The sequence below is a fragment of the Chelonia mydas genome, chromosome 7 (assembly GCF_015237465.2).
Source record: "Chelonia mydas isolate rCheMyd1 chromosome 7, rCheMyd1.pri.v2, whole genome shotgun sequence".
NCBI lineage: Eukaryota > Metazoa > Chordata > Testudines > Cheloniidae > Chelonia > Chelonia mydas.
Window position 1 is genome coordinate 66,877,099 of NC_057853.1, and position 16,515 is coordinate 66,893,613.

Genomic DNA, 16,515 nt, shown 5'->3' on the forward strand with positions numbered 1-16,515 from the left:
AGAACAAAAGTGGGAGGTGACTGATGGTAAGGAAGACTAAAATGTAGATGGTACCAGGTTTATGTAGGGCCCCGGAAGAAAGTACATAGAGCCTGAACTGATGTGCTAAGAGGTAGGAAGCCAGTGGAGAGATTTGGAAATGGGGGTGCCATGGCCTGAGTGCAAAACCACTTGTCAACAGTACTCTAGGCAGACTGGGGAAGGGAAGGAACAAGGAGAGGCAGTAAGCCTAGACATCAGAGAGCAACATAAATCAAAATAAGAGATGGCCAGAGTGCAGACAAGGGGCTCTGCGTAAAGGGGGTAGGTTTCTGAGAGATGAAAGAAGCAGCAGCAACAAGACTTTGTAAAAAGAGCCCAGAAGGATAGGTGGACAGAGTCCTTTAGAAAGGAGTAATGAGGCCGTGTGTGTCTGGTTTTTAAAGAGGAAGAGGTCCTAGTTGACAGAAGAGTGAACTTTAAACTGCAAGAAGTCTGCCTACTTGTCAAACTGCAGCATTTCTGGATAAACCGCTTATGACCAAGGAAGGAGGAAGCCAATGTGGCAGAAGTATTGAAATTTAGGGAGATGGGGAGCAGAGGGAGTTAGCTGTAGAATAGGTGAATATGAAAGTTAGATCCATTGTTGGCATCAACAGACAGGTGGGAAGCAGGAGGAGAGCAGTAGGGAGGCTAGATTGGAGATTGCAAAAGGAATGTGTATGAAGAAAAAGGCAGGAAAGAGAACGACTGACTGGTTTCTGGGTAATCTAAATTAATATGTCTGTCATTTCTTATGAGGCCCTTATGTTAGATGTGGATGACCCGTAATTGGAACAAACAGCATGTGTATATATACTGTGAAACACACATATCAAATGTTGTGTACTGTGTCAAGCAAATAACCAGATAAATACAGATTCTCCTGAAATCAAAGACCGACACATTTGCTTCAAGCTGTCTTGTACTACGGGGGAGAAAATCTAAAATGTTTGTTTTAAAATTGTAGGTACACAAAAAGGATTCTGGCTTCTGGCGGGATTTTGGCTTTGGAATGACTTGTCAATATCGGACAGATTTCCTGACTGTCGGTAAGATGGATTTACATAAGTGTGTTTTGTAAATTTTGGTGAGGGGAGTTCAAAACCTCATCTATTACTGTTTTCTTCTGTGATTTTTAAGAAGGTAAAATGTTAATTTATCTTATTGCATTTCCTGAGCTCCCAGTCAAACTTTCTGCCTTTTAGGTTTGGCTTATTGTTTTAGACTGTTGTTAGAGTTTAACAATTTAAGTATCAATAGCATTATATTAAGAGCACTAAAGAACTTTAAGTAAAATATCTTACTTCTTGCAAATGTAGTAGTTTGACAGTGAATTCACTAAGCATTTGAACTTTGTAGTATGTTAATCTGTGTTTTTAAAAAATGCTATCCTTTCCTTTTAATAAGTGCACTTATTAAGTACTAAATGTTGCCATGAGTATTGACTATTTCAAGTTTGAAATATACTCTGGCACCCTCTTGTGGTTCACGTTAGAAATGAGCAAGGCTTGATTACTTCAGTTTCAAAACAGCCTTCTTCTTGGTGTTAGCCATAATTGATTGATTAATCAATCGATTAATTACCTAGAAAATCTTGCACTTGCCCTCAGATGCTTCATAATTGATAATTAAACCAAACTGATTTCTAGTAACAATCCTGTTGCTTTGTTTGTGGTATATTAGATGATATACATAATCCTAGGGTTTTTCCTCTGCATGTCAGCATAACTTCTACTATGCTTTTGGCTAGAAACATGGCTGTATGGACTTCTTTTAATCAAGAGTTTCTCAAACTGTGGTGCATGGGGCACTTGCTTGTGGTCTGTAGAGTTGGACGATCACATGATGCTTGATCACCTTATTTGCAGTTTCTAAAGTTTAGAAAACACTTACTCATTATTCATATTCATGAGCACAACTGCAGTAGTTGTCACAGATACTATCTATTACTAAGCCTAAGATTTTGTCGTGGATATTTTTAGTAAAAGTCATGGTCAGGTCACAGGCAATAAAGAAAAAGTTCACCTCAGACCTGTCCCTGACTGTTAATAAGAATATCCATGATAAAATGGGAAGTGGCTGGGAGCTCTGGGAGCCCCCACCACTGATGGGGGCTCGGAGCTGCAGGGATCTCCCCCTCAATGGCGGCCACGGAGCTGCAGGGGTCCCCTGTCGCCCGCAGCAGCTTGGAGTTTGGGGGCTCTGCTGCCTCAGGTGGCGGGGGTACCTCACAGTTCCCCACCGCTGCAGGAGGTGGCGGTACCCTTCAGCTCTCGGCCACCGGGGCCAAAGTCACAGAGGTCTGTGGAAGTCACGGATTTCATGACTTTTGTGACCTCCATGACAAAATCGTAGCCTTAACTATGACCAATGTTGTGTACAATGTGAATGGACCACATTATGCCGTTTTGAAGTCTTGCTGTAACGTGTGATGCCAGGAATCTGCATCCTGTGGTGAAAGCCAGTTTCCAGTGCCAAACTGCATTGCGTCTTTTCAGTTACTCCACAAATATGGCAGGTGCTGTTGGTATTTGCTGTAAAAGTGTCATTAAGTGACATTTCAGGTGGTAAATATCTACAACATGTGGTAGAATGGTGGGGGGGGTTTTATGTTAGAGCTCATTTTTCATTCTGCAAAACTAATGCTTTCTGATGTGTCTACTTGTGCTACTATAGGGGGGTTTGACTTGGAAGTGAAAGGCTGGGGTGGAGAGGATGTTCACCTTTACAGAAAGTACTTGCACGGAGACCTTATTGTGATCCGGACCCCAGTTCCAGGCCTGTTTCACCTCTGGCATGAGAAGCATTGTGCTGATGAGCTGACTCCAGAGCAATATCGCATGTGTATCCAGTCTAAAGCCATGAATGAAGCATCTCACTCGCACCTTGGAATGCTGGTCTTCAGGGAGGAGATTGAGACCCATCTCCGTAAACAGGCCTATAGGACTAACAGTGAAGCAATAGATTAAAAGGATTCTTAATGCAAGACCGAAGACTTTAAACCCACAATGAACCAGCATCATTCTACAGCCTTAATTCAGCTTACACATTCAGTGCCTCTCTTTCAGTGAAGAAGAGTTTAACTTCTTTGTCTGGTATTCTGTTACATATCTCACCAGTTCAGGCACCTGAGATAAGAACTTTTGAAAGTAATTATTTCAATGAAAGTTTCTTCAGTATTAACTTTATGGAAAAATATAGCAGCAGAATGTATGACCTAACACTTTTTTACCTCCTTATAATTTTTTTTCATATTTACATTATTGTAAGGTAAGGATTGCATTAAGTGGACAATATTTTATCTTGTCTGCCAAGTATTGTTACACTGTCTTGCTCATTGCACTGTAACTTTATAAAGATACCATACTTACACATTCCAGGATAAAAACTAAACACACATAACCATGAAACTCATTGGAAATATGTACACAAGAGCTTAATTAGTATGTTAATTAGGTTGCTGATTTCATGGCAATTTAATTGAATTCATTGTATTAACAGCCATCCATATAATTCACATTAGAGAAGAATTTATAGGAAAAAGGGATGTATGAAAATCTCTTAAAGGGGAATTCTAGAACAGTTCGTATTGTTTGATATCAATGCAAAAGTAAGCTGGACACGTACCATTTGCTTATCCTAGCTACGGGCCAAAAAAAAATTCCTCTTTCATATTTCAGGATGTACAAAGACAAGCAGTTGAAATAAAAGCGGGTTACTTGTCTTCTGTTGCGTCGTATGGTATGATTAGATGCATCGTTTTTAATATCCTTTGTTTTCAGATGAATGTTGAGATTCACTAATTTAGTGGGAAGTGTGGGGGATTTGCATCTGCAGTCTCCAAATTTAGGAATTAGTTTAAAACCATTCACTAAATCAATGAACTTTGGATCTGTTTTTAAAAATCTGTTTAAGTTTCAAACACTTAAGGGCAAGTAAAGATTAAAATATGTGACTTCTGGATGCAAAATATGCTTTGTAAAATAATGCTGTTCACTGATCCTTTTTTACATGTACATAAAATTTGCTTTTATGTAACTTATTGTGGAGAACAGTGTACTGTATTGTGTTTTGAAGAGGGGAGAATGTAATGCAAGATGTCTTACAATTGGTATTCCCTCTGTGATGAATGAATAAATTGAATATTTCTGCATTTTAGAACTTTTCCAAGCTGGTTTATTGAAACTTTGTTATGAAAGGGGAAAAAATGTTCGACATCATCGGTGCCAATAAGACTATTGCCCATGCTGATGTTCCAGACTTAAGCAATAATATCTACAGCAAAAAGTTCAATTTACAGTTAATGTTGGGCAAGTGCACATCCCACCAATATAACAGGTGAAAGTTATAGGGCAGATCCTCAGCTGGTGTAAATTGTCATATCACTACTGACCTTAATCTAGCTGTTACAATTTACATCAGCTGAGAATTTGCCACTAGGGAGCAACCATTAAAGCTCCTCCTTCTCACCTCTTCATGATACTTTGTGACCAGGAGAAAGGCCATGTCAATTGAGCAGCAGAGCTATAGGGGCTGGAGGTGTGGGGACACGAAGGAAGAGGGCATGGAAGTGAATGGAGTTTGAGCTGGATGTGGCTAAGGGTGACGGAGAAAGAAGCAAAGCAGAAAGGTGCTGTGTTCTGGTATATTACTCATTGTTCATCAGATCTGCGCTCTTTTCTACTTCCCTTACCTAGGAATCAGCTTCTGAAGGGCTCAACCTGGCATTGCTGCTTTTGCGTCCTTGGCAATCTAGTAGGGAGCCTTCTATGTGCAGAAACACTATTATCCCTGGCACTGGTGCATGAAATGAGGTCACAGCACTAGAGTGAGCCCTTCAGGTCTGGTTGACATGGTGCAGAGGTGCTAAGCTCCAACCCAATCCAGGTCTCCACCATTATAACCACATAAACAGCCCCCAGCCCTTCCATCCTCACAGCCCCTCAGAGCGCTAGGCAAATGGGCAATGTTGTGTTTTGGTTTGTAAGTAGAAGCTGACAGAACTCAGAAAGGTCAGATCTTATAGTTTACTTCATTTGTTATATCATATGAGGTGAAGAGCTATTTGACATAGTTCAAATGTGGCCTAGAGCTTGTGTCCATGAGAGAGAGAGCAGTTTGTGGGGACTGTTGGCGCAGCTATAGGAACCCCAAAATCTTATTACAGGACAACTCTTCAAAAACAAATCATTGCCCTCTGGCAAAACAAGGAAATATTTCTCTAAAAATATTGCCTGGAAAATTTGTCTGTCATTGTATCAAATTTGAAGATTAGATGTAATCATTAACTTGTTTTGAAATGAAGGGAGTTTGGTCCTGTTTTTAAGTACAAAGCTCTTGAGTATCTCTGGAATTAAACTTGACATTTCTTATAGGTATATTGGAGACAATTGAGTCCTAAAATGCAGTGACCACACTCATTGGTGGAAGTACCTACTTCCAAATAATGAATTTTAGGTGTCGCTCTTCTGCTTTTGCTTCACTGAGTTGGATTCAAGGACTCAGTCCAGTCCACTTTCTGTATGTGTCGGGCAGGTTCTTGGGGCAGTTCTTCACTGCAAAGTTTACTCAGGCTCTAATTTAGGTGTTGTCCCTAACATGGCTACCATCAGCAAACAAAATTCTGACTAGACTTTGGTGTGTTGAGTCCAGTTTAGCTGGACTGCCTGCAGCTATAGGCTAAAGCCTGTGTACTGCTACACTTTGCAGTGTAGATACAGGCTTATTAACTTAGGTGCTGCTAGTCATCCAGTGTCTTCCCACAACTCCCCTGTGCTATATTTTTCTTGCCATCTACCTACTCCCTTTTTCAGCACTGGTAGGTAACTTGCAGTGAAAATATACTGGTTTAGCCTTTAAACCCCCACCATGTGCATTTGTGGGGATGGGGACACACTGGGCATGTGTGCCATTTATGGGCATGAATTGTGCTTGTCAAGGTTCCTTCCCCACTCTGAACTTTAGGGAATAGATGTGGGCACCTGCATGAAAGACCCCCTAAGCTTATTCTTACTAGCTTAGGTTAAAAGCTGCCACCACCAAAGTGTTACACAAAGAATAGGGAAAGCCCACTTGGAAACATCTTCCGCCCCCCACCCCCCAAGCCCAACACCCCCTTTCCTGGGGAAGGCTTGATAAAAATCCTCACCAATTTGCATAGGTGAACACAGACCCAAACCCTTGGATCTTAAGAACAATGAAAAAAGCAATCAGGTTCTTAGAAGAAGAATTTTAATTAAAGAAAAAGTAAAAAAAAAACCTCTGTAAAATCAGGAAGGGAAATACCTTAGAGTAATCAGATTCAAAACAGAGAATCCCTCTAGGCAAAACCTTAAGTTACAAAAACAGGAATATACATTCCATTCAGAACTTATTTTATCAGCCATTTAAACAAAACAGAATCTAACACATATCTAACTAGATTGCTTATTAACTCTTTACAGGAGTTCTGACCTGCATTCCTGCTCTGGTCCTGGCAAAAGCATCACACAGACAGAGAGGACCCCTTGTTTTTTCCCCCCTCGCTCCAGCTTTGAAAGTATCTTGTCTCCTCATTGGTCATTTTGGTCAGGTGTCAGCGAGGTTATCTTAGCTTCTTAACCCTTTACAGGTGAAATGGTTTTTCCTCTGGCCAGGAGGGATTTAAAGGTGGTTAGCCTTCCCTTTATATTTATGACAGTGCTGGTGTCATTTCCTCAAAGCCTGCTGCTATTTTGGGGAAATTGTCACCATGTGTGGGTAAGCCATGACAATAATGGTCATGCAAACATCCATTATCACAGAACTGACAGTTGACTTGCCAATGCCAAACTGGTTAGCCATTGACCTGGAGCTGTCTGGTACAGCCAGTTCCTAGATGGTAACACAGTTTTCAGCTGCATGTCCTGCTGCTGAAGGACCAGGACAAGCTTTTCACATAGTTCCAGGAAGGTGGCCTTCCTCATGTGGAACTGCTAGTCCACAGCTAGTAATCTCAGTCTGTGTGATGAGGTAGTCCCACCATTCCACTTGTGGTCCTGTTCCAGAATGGCAAGTCAGCATAGGGGAATTATTACAGTTTCCACTAAGCTGTCAGCTGTCTCCACTGCTCACTGTCTGCGTGCAGCCTATGTGATTGCCTGAGCAAGGTCCACCACTGCCTTTTCAAGGTGACAAGCCACTGCCAGAATGCCCTCCTTAATGTCTCATGTCCTGTATCTGCCTCCTCTTGCCAAACTGACTCACAATACCAGCAATAAAAAGGGGTTATTGTCCTGAGTTGGATTTTTTGTCACCGTTTGGAATGGAGGCTTCAGACAGAAACTAGAGTGTGCCAACCTGGCAGCAGTTTTCAGAGTTGGAGGGCTAAGAACATTTCTGCACGGGGGCCCAGAAAGGACAGACAAATTGTCCCACAATACACTGGAAAAGAATATATAAAGTGGCACAGCTTGGTGTGGCACTAAAAACCATGGGATGTTCTTCCTTCCCCTCCGCCTATCCCCAGTGCTTCACAAGTGAATGTAGTATTAGTGGGCACACCACAACTTCAGTGTGGTTTTCAAGTATCAGACCTTGCGCTTGAGCATGGCTAATCGAAGTGGCAATCACCCGGGTTATCTGCAGTGAAGACCTACCTTGGGAATGGGTTGGGTGGTTGGAAAGTCACCCACTTCCTAATTAAGACATCAGGAGAAGGTTTGTTCCCTCACTTTCAGTTAGCAAAGGATTTTCAAGGCAGTCTCTGAGCACAATACAGTACAAGGACAGGTAAGAAAAGAGAGAGCATGATTTAGTATTTCTTTTATGAACTTGTTTAACTTTTGCTAAAGAAATAGTATCAGTCATTGTGTTAAACATTAATTTAAAGTGATAGCAATACACTGGGAATAAACTAAAAAATGAATTGGAATATGCACTATTAAAACATCATGAAGTCGCAAAATCTAATGACTTCAATATATACACCTGTCTCAAAGCAAAGATGCTACTTTGTTTCTTATACTGGAAAATGATTTTGATATCCGTATTGAATTTGATGCCTTTAATACAGGAGCTTGTTCAATTCCAATCAAGCTTTTTGACAGTTTGTGGGACGTGTTAATAAAAATAATTCTGAAGTTAGAAATTTAAATGACACATTTGTTCAAAAAGAGATTAGTCATTGACTGAAAACTCATATCAGGTAATGATCATCAATCACTTATTTAGAGCACAACTTTCCCAACTATTCATACTTAATTTAAAATTGCTTTGTAGTAATTTTCTAAATGGCTATTTAAATGAAATCCAAGTTACATTTATTCTTACATCTGTGTTCTGTTGAAAGCAGCCCTGAACTCTTTGGACGTCTAATGTCCACTTCAGGGCAGATTCTGGCCCTCTTCCTCATGTTAGGTATTTTCAAGAAAACCAGTGGGATTTCTTGTGGCATAAGATACTACTCAGTTCCTAAGAGCCCACCAATTCTGCATTTACTGTGAACCTTGGAGTCCACTCCTAAAATATACTCAATTAGCTGCAAATTGAGTTAGTATGATCTGTTTGTGTATGGGCATGCTGCAGTGCACTTGCTGTTCTCCAACTGCTGTCCCACACTGCTTTGAGTGTCTGTGACCAACTTGTCTGTATACCTTTGTGCCCTCCACTGCTCTGGGGGCTAAGATGACTAGATCTCCTTTCCCCTGTTTAAAAGCTGGCATTTCCTGCTGGATTCCAGTATATCAGGATTACAGTGATATTACTCCAGCAACCTTTATAGTACGCCTCAAGCAGTTGCTTTAGGCATAGTGAGATTCTAGAACTCATTGCCAGCTGGGGAGAAGTATCAGTGCAACAAGCTCTTGGGGCAGCCACCCCAAGAAAGATGTTTGTGGACATTGCTAGTTAGATGTCTGAGAAGGGCAGGGTCACAACTTGGAGGCCAGCCAGTTCTAGATAAAGAGCAAACAGTGCAGGAGAACTTGCATTAAAAGCAGGGATGCCAGGAAACAATCTGGCTGTGGAAAATATAACCTGTCAATTATTTGAGGAGCAGAACAAGATCCTAGCATGGTCAACCTTTCCAGACCACCCTGCATTTGTGTATGTGAATCTGCCACAGTGGTCAAACAGCCCTTGGAGCACCACGGAGATACCCCTTTCTGTTTCTGAACTGAGTCTGGTGCAGGAAGTACAGGAGAGGCACAGGACTCCTATCACTTGCCCGCATCAGTCTGGGAACCCCATTTGTGCAAAGCTATCAATAATCTCCTGAGCATTACCAAACTATATTACCCAGCGCAGCAATACCTTACATATGCCATCACACCTCCTATGCCGAATTGGTAGGCTACAGACCAGTAACATTGGGTGGTGGCCAGCTTCCAGATAGCACTGGCAACCTGCTTCTCAACAGGTACAGGGTGTTGTATGTTGTAGCTGCTACTCCAGGACTAGTTGAGCACAGATCCCAAAAAAGTTTGCCTGAAATTCGGTCACCATTGCTGGTAGTCTGGGTCTACAGACCAGTCTTTCCCCACCAATCAATGCTGGTATCCAGGGCCTAAAAATCACTCTGCACTCTGAAGTTTGCATCGTAACAGTTGCTCAGTGTTGTCCACATGTTCCTTGTCCCCATCTTCACTGCTGGAAGAGCTATGATTGAATTAAGCTACCCAGCTGTGAGAGATCAAATAAATTCCAAACAGCCTCAGCATATTCACAAGTGCAAGCATAGAGTTAAGGAGTTGTGCTGGGTCCATACTGGCCAACTGCAATTCAGAAAGGTGCTATCCTGCCCAGAAAGAGGAAGTGAAGGATGGAGGGATTGGAATAGTGGGATTTTATGTTTGACTCCCCAAGGCCCAGAATTCACCTGGCTTCCACTATGCATTGCACAGTGAGAATATTCCCAGAGGCCCAGCAGCAAAGCAAAGGACCACGGGCTACCCTCCCAGAATGCCACACGCATCAAGCCCCCACTGTGCGTACACAATGATATGACTTGAAAGAGGGAATGACTGTACAATGTGCATGCTATTAGTGTGGCTTATGTATTGGGCACCAGCTAGTGTGCGTCAATTCAGTGTAAACTAAACCCCTTGTGTAGACAAGCCCAAAGAGGTGAGTCAAGCTGATTTCTCAATACTGGTGAGACTGACCAGGGCATCTTCAGCAGGGAATTACAGCCCACATGAGCACCATGCATTTCCCACAGTGCTGCATAGGGGAGAGAGAAAAGGTTGAGAACTATGAACTAAACAGTCATTGGTTCCAAGGTGTGCTGTCCGTTTATATGTTGTTGCTGTTTGTATTGCAGTAGTTGCTAGGAGCCCCAGTCATAGACCAGAACCCCATTGTGCTAGGCGCTGTACAGACACAGAACAAAGAGATGGGCCCTGCCCCCTAGAGCTTCCAGTCTACCTATAAGACAAGCGACAACTGATGGATGCAGACAGATGGCGAGAGTACAATGCACCATTGAGATAATGGTGTCTAAATAGACCAGACACAGGGGAGAACACAAGCAGACTGAACAATGTGGTGATGACAAGTTTTGTGTTACATCCCTGATCTTTTTATTTATTTGAGTAGGTTTAGTTAGGAGGAGATCAGCTAGATGGAAGGAAAAGGAAAGTGGAGGGGTGGGGACAAAGAAGGTAAGTAGAGCAGGTGTGGAGTGCTGCTGAGATGAAGAGACTGCGTGTGAAGCAGGAGGTGGGGTAACTGCAGAGGAGAGGTTGGAGCAAACAGCCAATCAGCACAGGGCAAAGAAGGTCAGACCAGGCTACAGTTTTGACTGGACTGTCCAGAGATCCCTGCTCTGGCTTCTCCCGGCTGGAGTTGTCTCCTGGCTGCTCTCTGCAGTTCTCCCCAGGGCCATATCGTGGGGGGTGGGGAAGGCAACCATTGCCTGAGTCCTAGTGCCGGATGTGTGTGTGAGAGAGAGAGAGAATCTCCTCTGCACAGTTCTATGTCTAGGGGATGCTAGGCAGGACAGTGGCCTATTTTATCCCCTCCTCCTCGTCTCTGCTTTGGCTTCTCCTGGTCCTACCTGTACATGCTTCCCTTTTGTTGACCTGTATATTGCATGTAGGATGTTGTCTTATTAAGATAATTGAGTAGCAAATGATGGTATATATTATGTGGCTGCACCTCACAAACGTAGACGAATTTATCTTTGCAACACTCCGGTGATGTAGATACTATTATCTGCATTTTACAGACGGCACACATGGCATAGAAGCACAGAGAGGCTAGGTGACTTGCCCAAGGTCACACAGGAAGTCTGCAGCAGGGCTAGGCATTGAACCAAAATCTCTTGAGTCTGTCTAGTCCCTTAACCACAAAGACCAGCTGTCTTCTTTACTTCTTGGCATTTTGTTATTTGACCTGCTTATTAATTCAGTGTTGTTCATTGTGATCATTTTGGCCTTGACTCGCCAGAGTCTGCAAGCTACTAAAAAAGACCTGGGCCCAAATTTTTAAAAGTATTTAGGCATGTAATTCCCATTGAAATACCTTTACAAATGTGTGCCCAGATCATTTAAAACAAAAACAAATCTCTCACCTGGCAAGCCTCAGTGCCGGTTCCTAATAGAAGGTTTTTCCCCACACAGATTGCACAACTTCTGGCAAAAAAGCAGGAAATACCCAGAATATATGCATAGAATCATAAAAATGTAGGGCTAGAAGGGACCTTGAGAAGTCATCAAGTCCAGCCCCCTGTGCTTGGTCAGGACCAAGTAAACCTAGGTCATCCCTGACAGATGTTTATCCACCCTGTTTTTAAAAAAACCTTCAGTGACGGGGAGTCCACAGCCTCCCTTGGAAGCATACTGCAGATCTTAACTATCATTATGATTAGAAAGTTTTTCCTCGTATCTAACCTAAATCTTCCTTACTGCGGATTAAGCTGGTTATTTCTTTGTTGGATCGTATTAAAGAAGTTCTGTATTAAAATCACAAATGAGTTTGATTCCCCATAGTTTAAATTCCAGGGTATTACTAATTAAGAGGTTTTTGGTACTGTTTCTCTCCCTCTATGTGGGAAACTTGCAAGCTGCTAATTGTGTTAGTACATTCTAAGACACAGTCTGTCCTCAAAGCAATTCTTTGTAACAACAACTACTCACACAAAGGGAGACTCAAAGCAATACTCTGTAACAACAGAAACAGCACCCAGAGACTCCCCACCCTTTTGTTGTATTCATCTCGCTTTGTTAACAATTGTGATTAAAATAGAGATAGAGGATGTATGTGGATGAATGGTTGGTGTGGATAATAACTGAATGATCAGGGAGGTGCCAGCCTAAGAATCCAGTGTCCATTGGCTGAAGAAGGCGTCAAGTGGAAATAACCAGAGGACCCCCGGAGGGCAGACTGGAATCCACCCAACAGCCTCAAGAATGGGAGAACCAAAGAACAAGATAACATCTGGCAGCACGGAGCCATCAGGAATGTGCCTTCTGCTGATTGATTCAGCAACAGCATGATGAAGCAATTCCCATAGACAGGCATAGGAAGAAAGTCCTATAAAAATGGACTCTAGAAAGTGAGAACTTTGGGGTCTGATTCTGCAAACCAACTTCCAGGAGAATCAGATGTGCATCTGACAAGGCCCTGCTCCCTCCTCATGTCCAGGTCACCTGGCCAGTGGCTTGGCATGAGCAAGTCTAAGGCTGGTAACAATGATAGCAACCTTGCAGAACCTCTGTGTGTGTATGTGCGTGTGTGTATGAATGAATGTGTGAATAAATATGAAATTGAATGGAATGTTATAGCTATAACAAACTGCTTACTAGGATTCTTTCTGTATTCACAATAAATGTGGTATTTTGCCTTTTCCCCTTTAATAAGATCCTGCTGGTTTTTATTTTATTAGTATAACATTTTGTCCCACCATCAGTAGATGTGGAGAACAATTGATCACCATCCTGTTTATAACAGCCCTTATCATATTTGAAGACCGTGACCAGGTCTCTCTACCCTCCCCCACAACTTCATTTCACAGGACTAAACATGTCCACTTTTTTTGACTTTTACTCATATGATAAAAGGTTTAGAAAAACCTGACCTCCTCATTGCTCTTCTGGCCTTTCTCCAATTTGTCCACATCTTTCCTAAAGTGTGGCACCCAGGACTAGACAGAGTACTCCAGCTGAGGTCTCACCAGTGCCCAATAAAGCAGGCCAATTACCTCCTGTGTCTTGCATACAACCCTCCTCTTAAAACACCCTAGAATCACCGTGCCCTTTTCACAACTGCTGATTTATATTCAATTTGTGAGTCACTACCCCCTAGCCAGTTATTCCCATTGTAGTTATTCATTTGATTTGTCTGTTGTTCCATTTTCCAAGTCCTGGAGGAAGTTTAATATACAGTTACTCTAGTGAACCTCTATGATACTTTTATTACAGAGGCAATTAAGATTGGTAGCATGAGGGTGCAAATAGCAGAAATTTCAGTTGCCAAGGACTCTAGACAGTGATTTAGGAACTCACCATTGGCATTTAAACCAGTTGGGTGAATCTTAATGAAAGTAGCCTTTTTGGTCAAAAGCATAACTACAAAGTTAAATGCCTTCTTAGTTATTGATGGTCAGCAGTTGGAGCTCTTGAAAACATGCTCCTCCCTTTGAGTCTGGGCTTTGTTGCGCAGTTAATGCATGCAGGATTCTGTTTTAACAAACCTTTCATTATTGTCCCAGTTCAGAGCTAAGCTCAGAAAAGTCCACACTTTGTGTGTTTGCAGAAGACTCAGTTAGGATCAGACAATAAGCTCCAGTCTTGCCAAGCCCTAACAAAAGGAAATACATTTGGAAGATCACTGCCGGCAGAGGGACTGAGGAATGTATTTACCTGCCTTACAAAACAGCAGGTGATAGGCCTCACATTGTGTTATAAAGGGCTGTGGCAAGGTCAAGAGGCTCTGCTTGCTGGTAGCAGTCAGTTAATTCCCTCTCAGGGTACATCTACACAGCAAAAACAAGCCTGTGGCAGCAAGTTTCAGCAAGCAGGTTGACTGACTCAGGATCATGGAGCTGCACTTCAGGGCTAAAAACAGCAAATGTTTAGACTTGGGCCAGAGCCCAGCCTGTGAAACCTGGTGAGGGAGGAGAGTTTCAGAGCCCAGGTTCTAGCCTGTGCCAGAATATCTACACTGCTATTTTCTCCGGCACAGTGCCAGCCCCATAAACCCACCTCAGTTACCCTGGGCTCTGAGACTCACTGTCCTTTTCTTTTTTTTTGCTGTGTAGATGTAACCTTGGACCACCTCACAGATGTATCCGGTGGAGTAAAATGGCAGGGCTAAATTCAACTCAGGCTCTGGGCAAATACAGAGAATGCTAGAAGCACAGCAGTTTGAGAGACAAAAGGGGTTAGAGAGAGTTGTACCTCAAGGTAGGGTGTCTTTCTCCATCATGCTCTCCTTCTTCACCTGCTTTCCCATCTCCCCCACCCCCTTCTTCTCTCTCACTCCTCAGTTTCCCCCTTCTCTCCCTTTAATCACCCATTCTTATGGACTGTGACACCTTCCTGTTTGCAACTGGTCTTTGGGACACAGTCACGCTCCAGGCACGATGAAGTGCTCTTCTTGGCTCTCCAGCTAGGAGCAGAAGGCATTTCCGCTTCCCCCGGGGAAGAGTGACAAGGAGGAGCAGAGAGGTTGGGGCCTGCTAGTTGCTAGTAAGGGAGTGGCAGTGAAGCATGCTGCTTTGCTTTCAGCATTTTAATGCCTCTAAAACCTGATTGAGTTCTACGTCAGGGATTCAGCTTATGAACTTCATGCTATGTATCATAATTTTCCTTTATGACTTCCTAGTATTTTGCCTAACAATCTTTCTTTTTGTTGAAATAAAGTAAAATGCAGTGATCATGCATAATTCACAGTGAAGTGTAAAGTTCCAGATGGATTTACCCCTCTCAAAACTGCATTACATCTCTGTCTAGTTGCATATCAGTGTTCTACTGTGGATTAAACAAGTAAAGCAATACTGGGACATTCATTTTCATTATAAAGTGAGATCCCAAGATACTCCATTTCCTTGAGTTCATTGAACAACTTGAGTGGTTTTTACATTAAGCAAATGTTCTGATAATGATGGAATCATATGCCTGTGCTCTGACTGCATGATAGGCTAGCTGCTCTTTCAGAGAAGGGTATGACTCTTGATTGATTGATTGATTGATTGGACCTTATCCAGAAGATGGAAAAAAAGTCATCATTTTCAAATATGAAAATCTATTAAAAAATTCCACTGTAGCTATTACTATGGAAATTTTTAACCTGTTATGGATGTACCTTGGTAAATCAGAGATTGAATAGCTGGCACACGTTAACCAAAATTGTCCGTCCTGATACCTGTGACTCCTGGCATTGGATTTTGCACATTTAGAATGTGTGGAATGGATAGTTGCTGCATTTTGTTATCTCAAAACAGCTAAGCTTTTCCTACCCCCTGAAGTGCAGTTCCACTTTGAACACATACAAAGAACAGATGTGTCAGGGAAGAAGGGGCTATTTTTTACTTACTCACTTTTCAGAGACATATCTGGTCACATTAGATGTTTTTATTTGTTAGCCCTGAACAGCCAATAGAAAATGGGAGAAGGAGCTGTACTCTAGTTCTCCTCTTGAATCATGCATGGAATTATTCTAATCACATACATATGTGCCAAGAAGCCACAGACAATGGAGCTGCACAGGTGTGACTGAAGAGGTGAATCAGGAGGGGAGAACCCAGTTTGACGCTGAGGTCAGAGAAGTTTATGGGAGCGGCTCCTATTTATTTCAGTTGGTGGTGTTCTGAACCTCTGAAACATGGATCCTTTGGCCCTAAGTGACTTTAGCGGAGGTAAAAGAGAGAGACTGATGTGCTATTACCAAGATTTCCTGTTTCCCGATTTAGCACTTGATCACAAATACTTTAGGCTTGATGATAGTCTTTAGTAAAAGACATGGTGTGACCTTCCCCTGCTGTTATCTGGACCAGTGATCTGCTAGGTCACTCCAATCCTTGACCCTGCTCTGCTGTGAGAACCCCCACTCCTGAGCTGTTCATGTACAGCCTCTGGCATGTAAGCTGCTCCTTGGATTGTGAAACCGAATGACACTAGCCAATACCTTCGGTCCCAGACACAACCCTAGGAACCTCCACCTTGCAGTGTCTAGTTATGTCCTCTGGACCCTGCAAGATTATATGAATTTGTCAGTTTAACAAAGAAATTGATATGCACCAGGCTTGTTGTACCAAGGGGAGTCTGCTTCAGGTAGAATTAAACAAACAGATTTATTAACTACAAAGATAGATTTTAAGTGATTATAAGTCAAAGCACAAGAAGTTAGGTGTGGTCAAATGAAATAAAAGCAAAACGCATTCTAAGCTGATCTTAACATTTTCAGTGTCCTTACAAACTTAGATGCTTCTCACCACAGGCTGGCTGGTTGCCCTTCAGCCAGGCTCTCACCTTTGATCTGCGCTTCAGTCGCTTGGTGGTAATGTCTGTAGCTGGAGGTGGAAGAGAGAGGAAG

At 42.5% G+C, this 16,515-nt stretch overlaps 1 protein-coding gene across 5 annotated transcripts in view; it reads left to right on the forward strand.

Moving 5' to 3' along the window:
- CSGALNACT2 (chondroitin sulfate N-acetylgalactosaminyltransferase 2) overlaps window positions 1–4,179 on the forward strand; it is a 51,452-nt gene extending 47,273 nt beyond the window's left edge. For all 5 annotated transcript variants that reach the window (XM_037904525.2, XM_037904527.2, XM_043551344.1 and 2 more), the window contains 2 exons: window positions 989–1,070; window positions 2,698–4,179. In XM_037904525.2, coding sequence (XP_037760453.1) covers window positions 989–1,070; window positions 2,698–2,990 — 375 coding nt within the window. In that variant the 3' untranslated portion in view covers window positions 2,991–4,179. The remainder of the gene's footprint in view (window positions 1–988; window positions 1,071–2,697) is intronic.
- The last annotated feature ends 12,336 nt before the right edge of the window (window positions 4,180–16,515 follow it).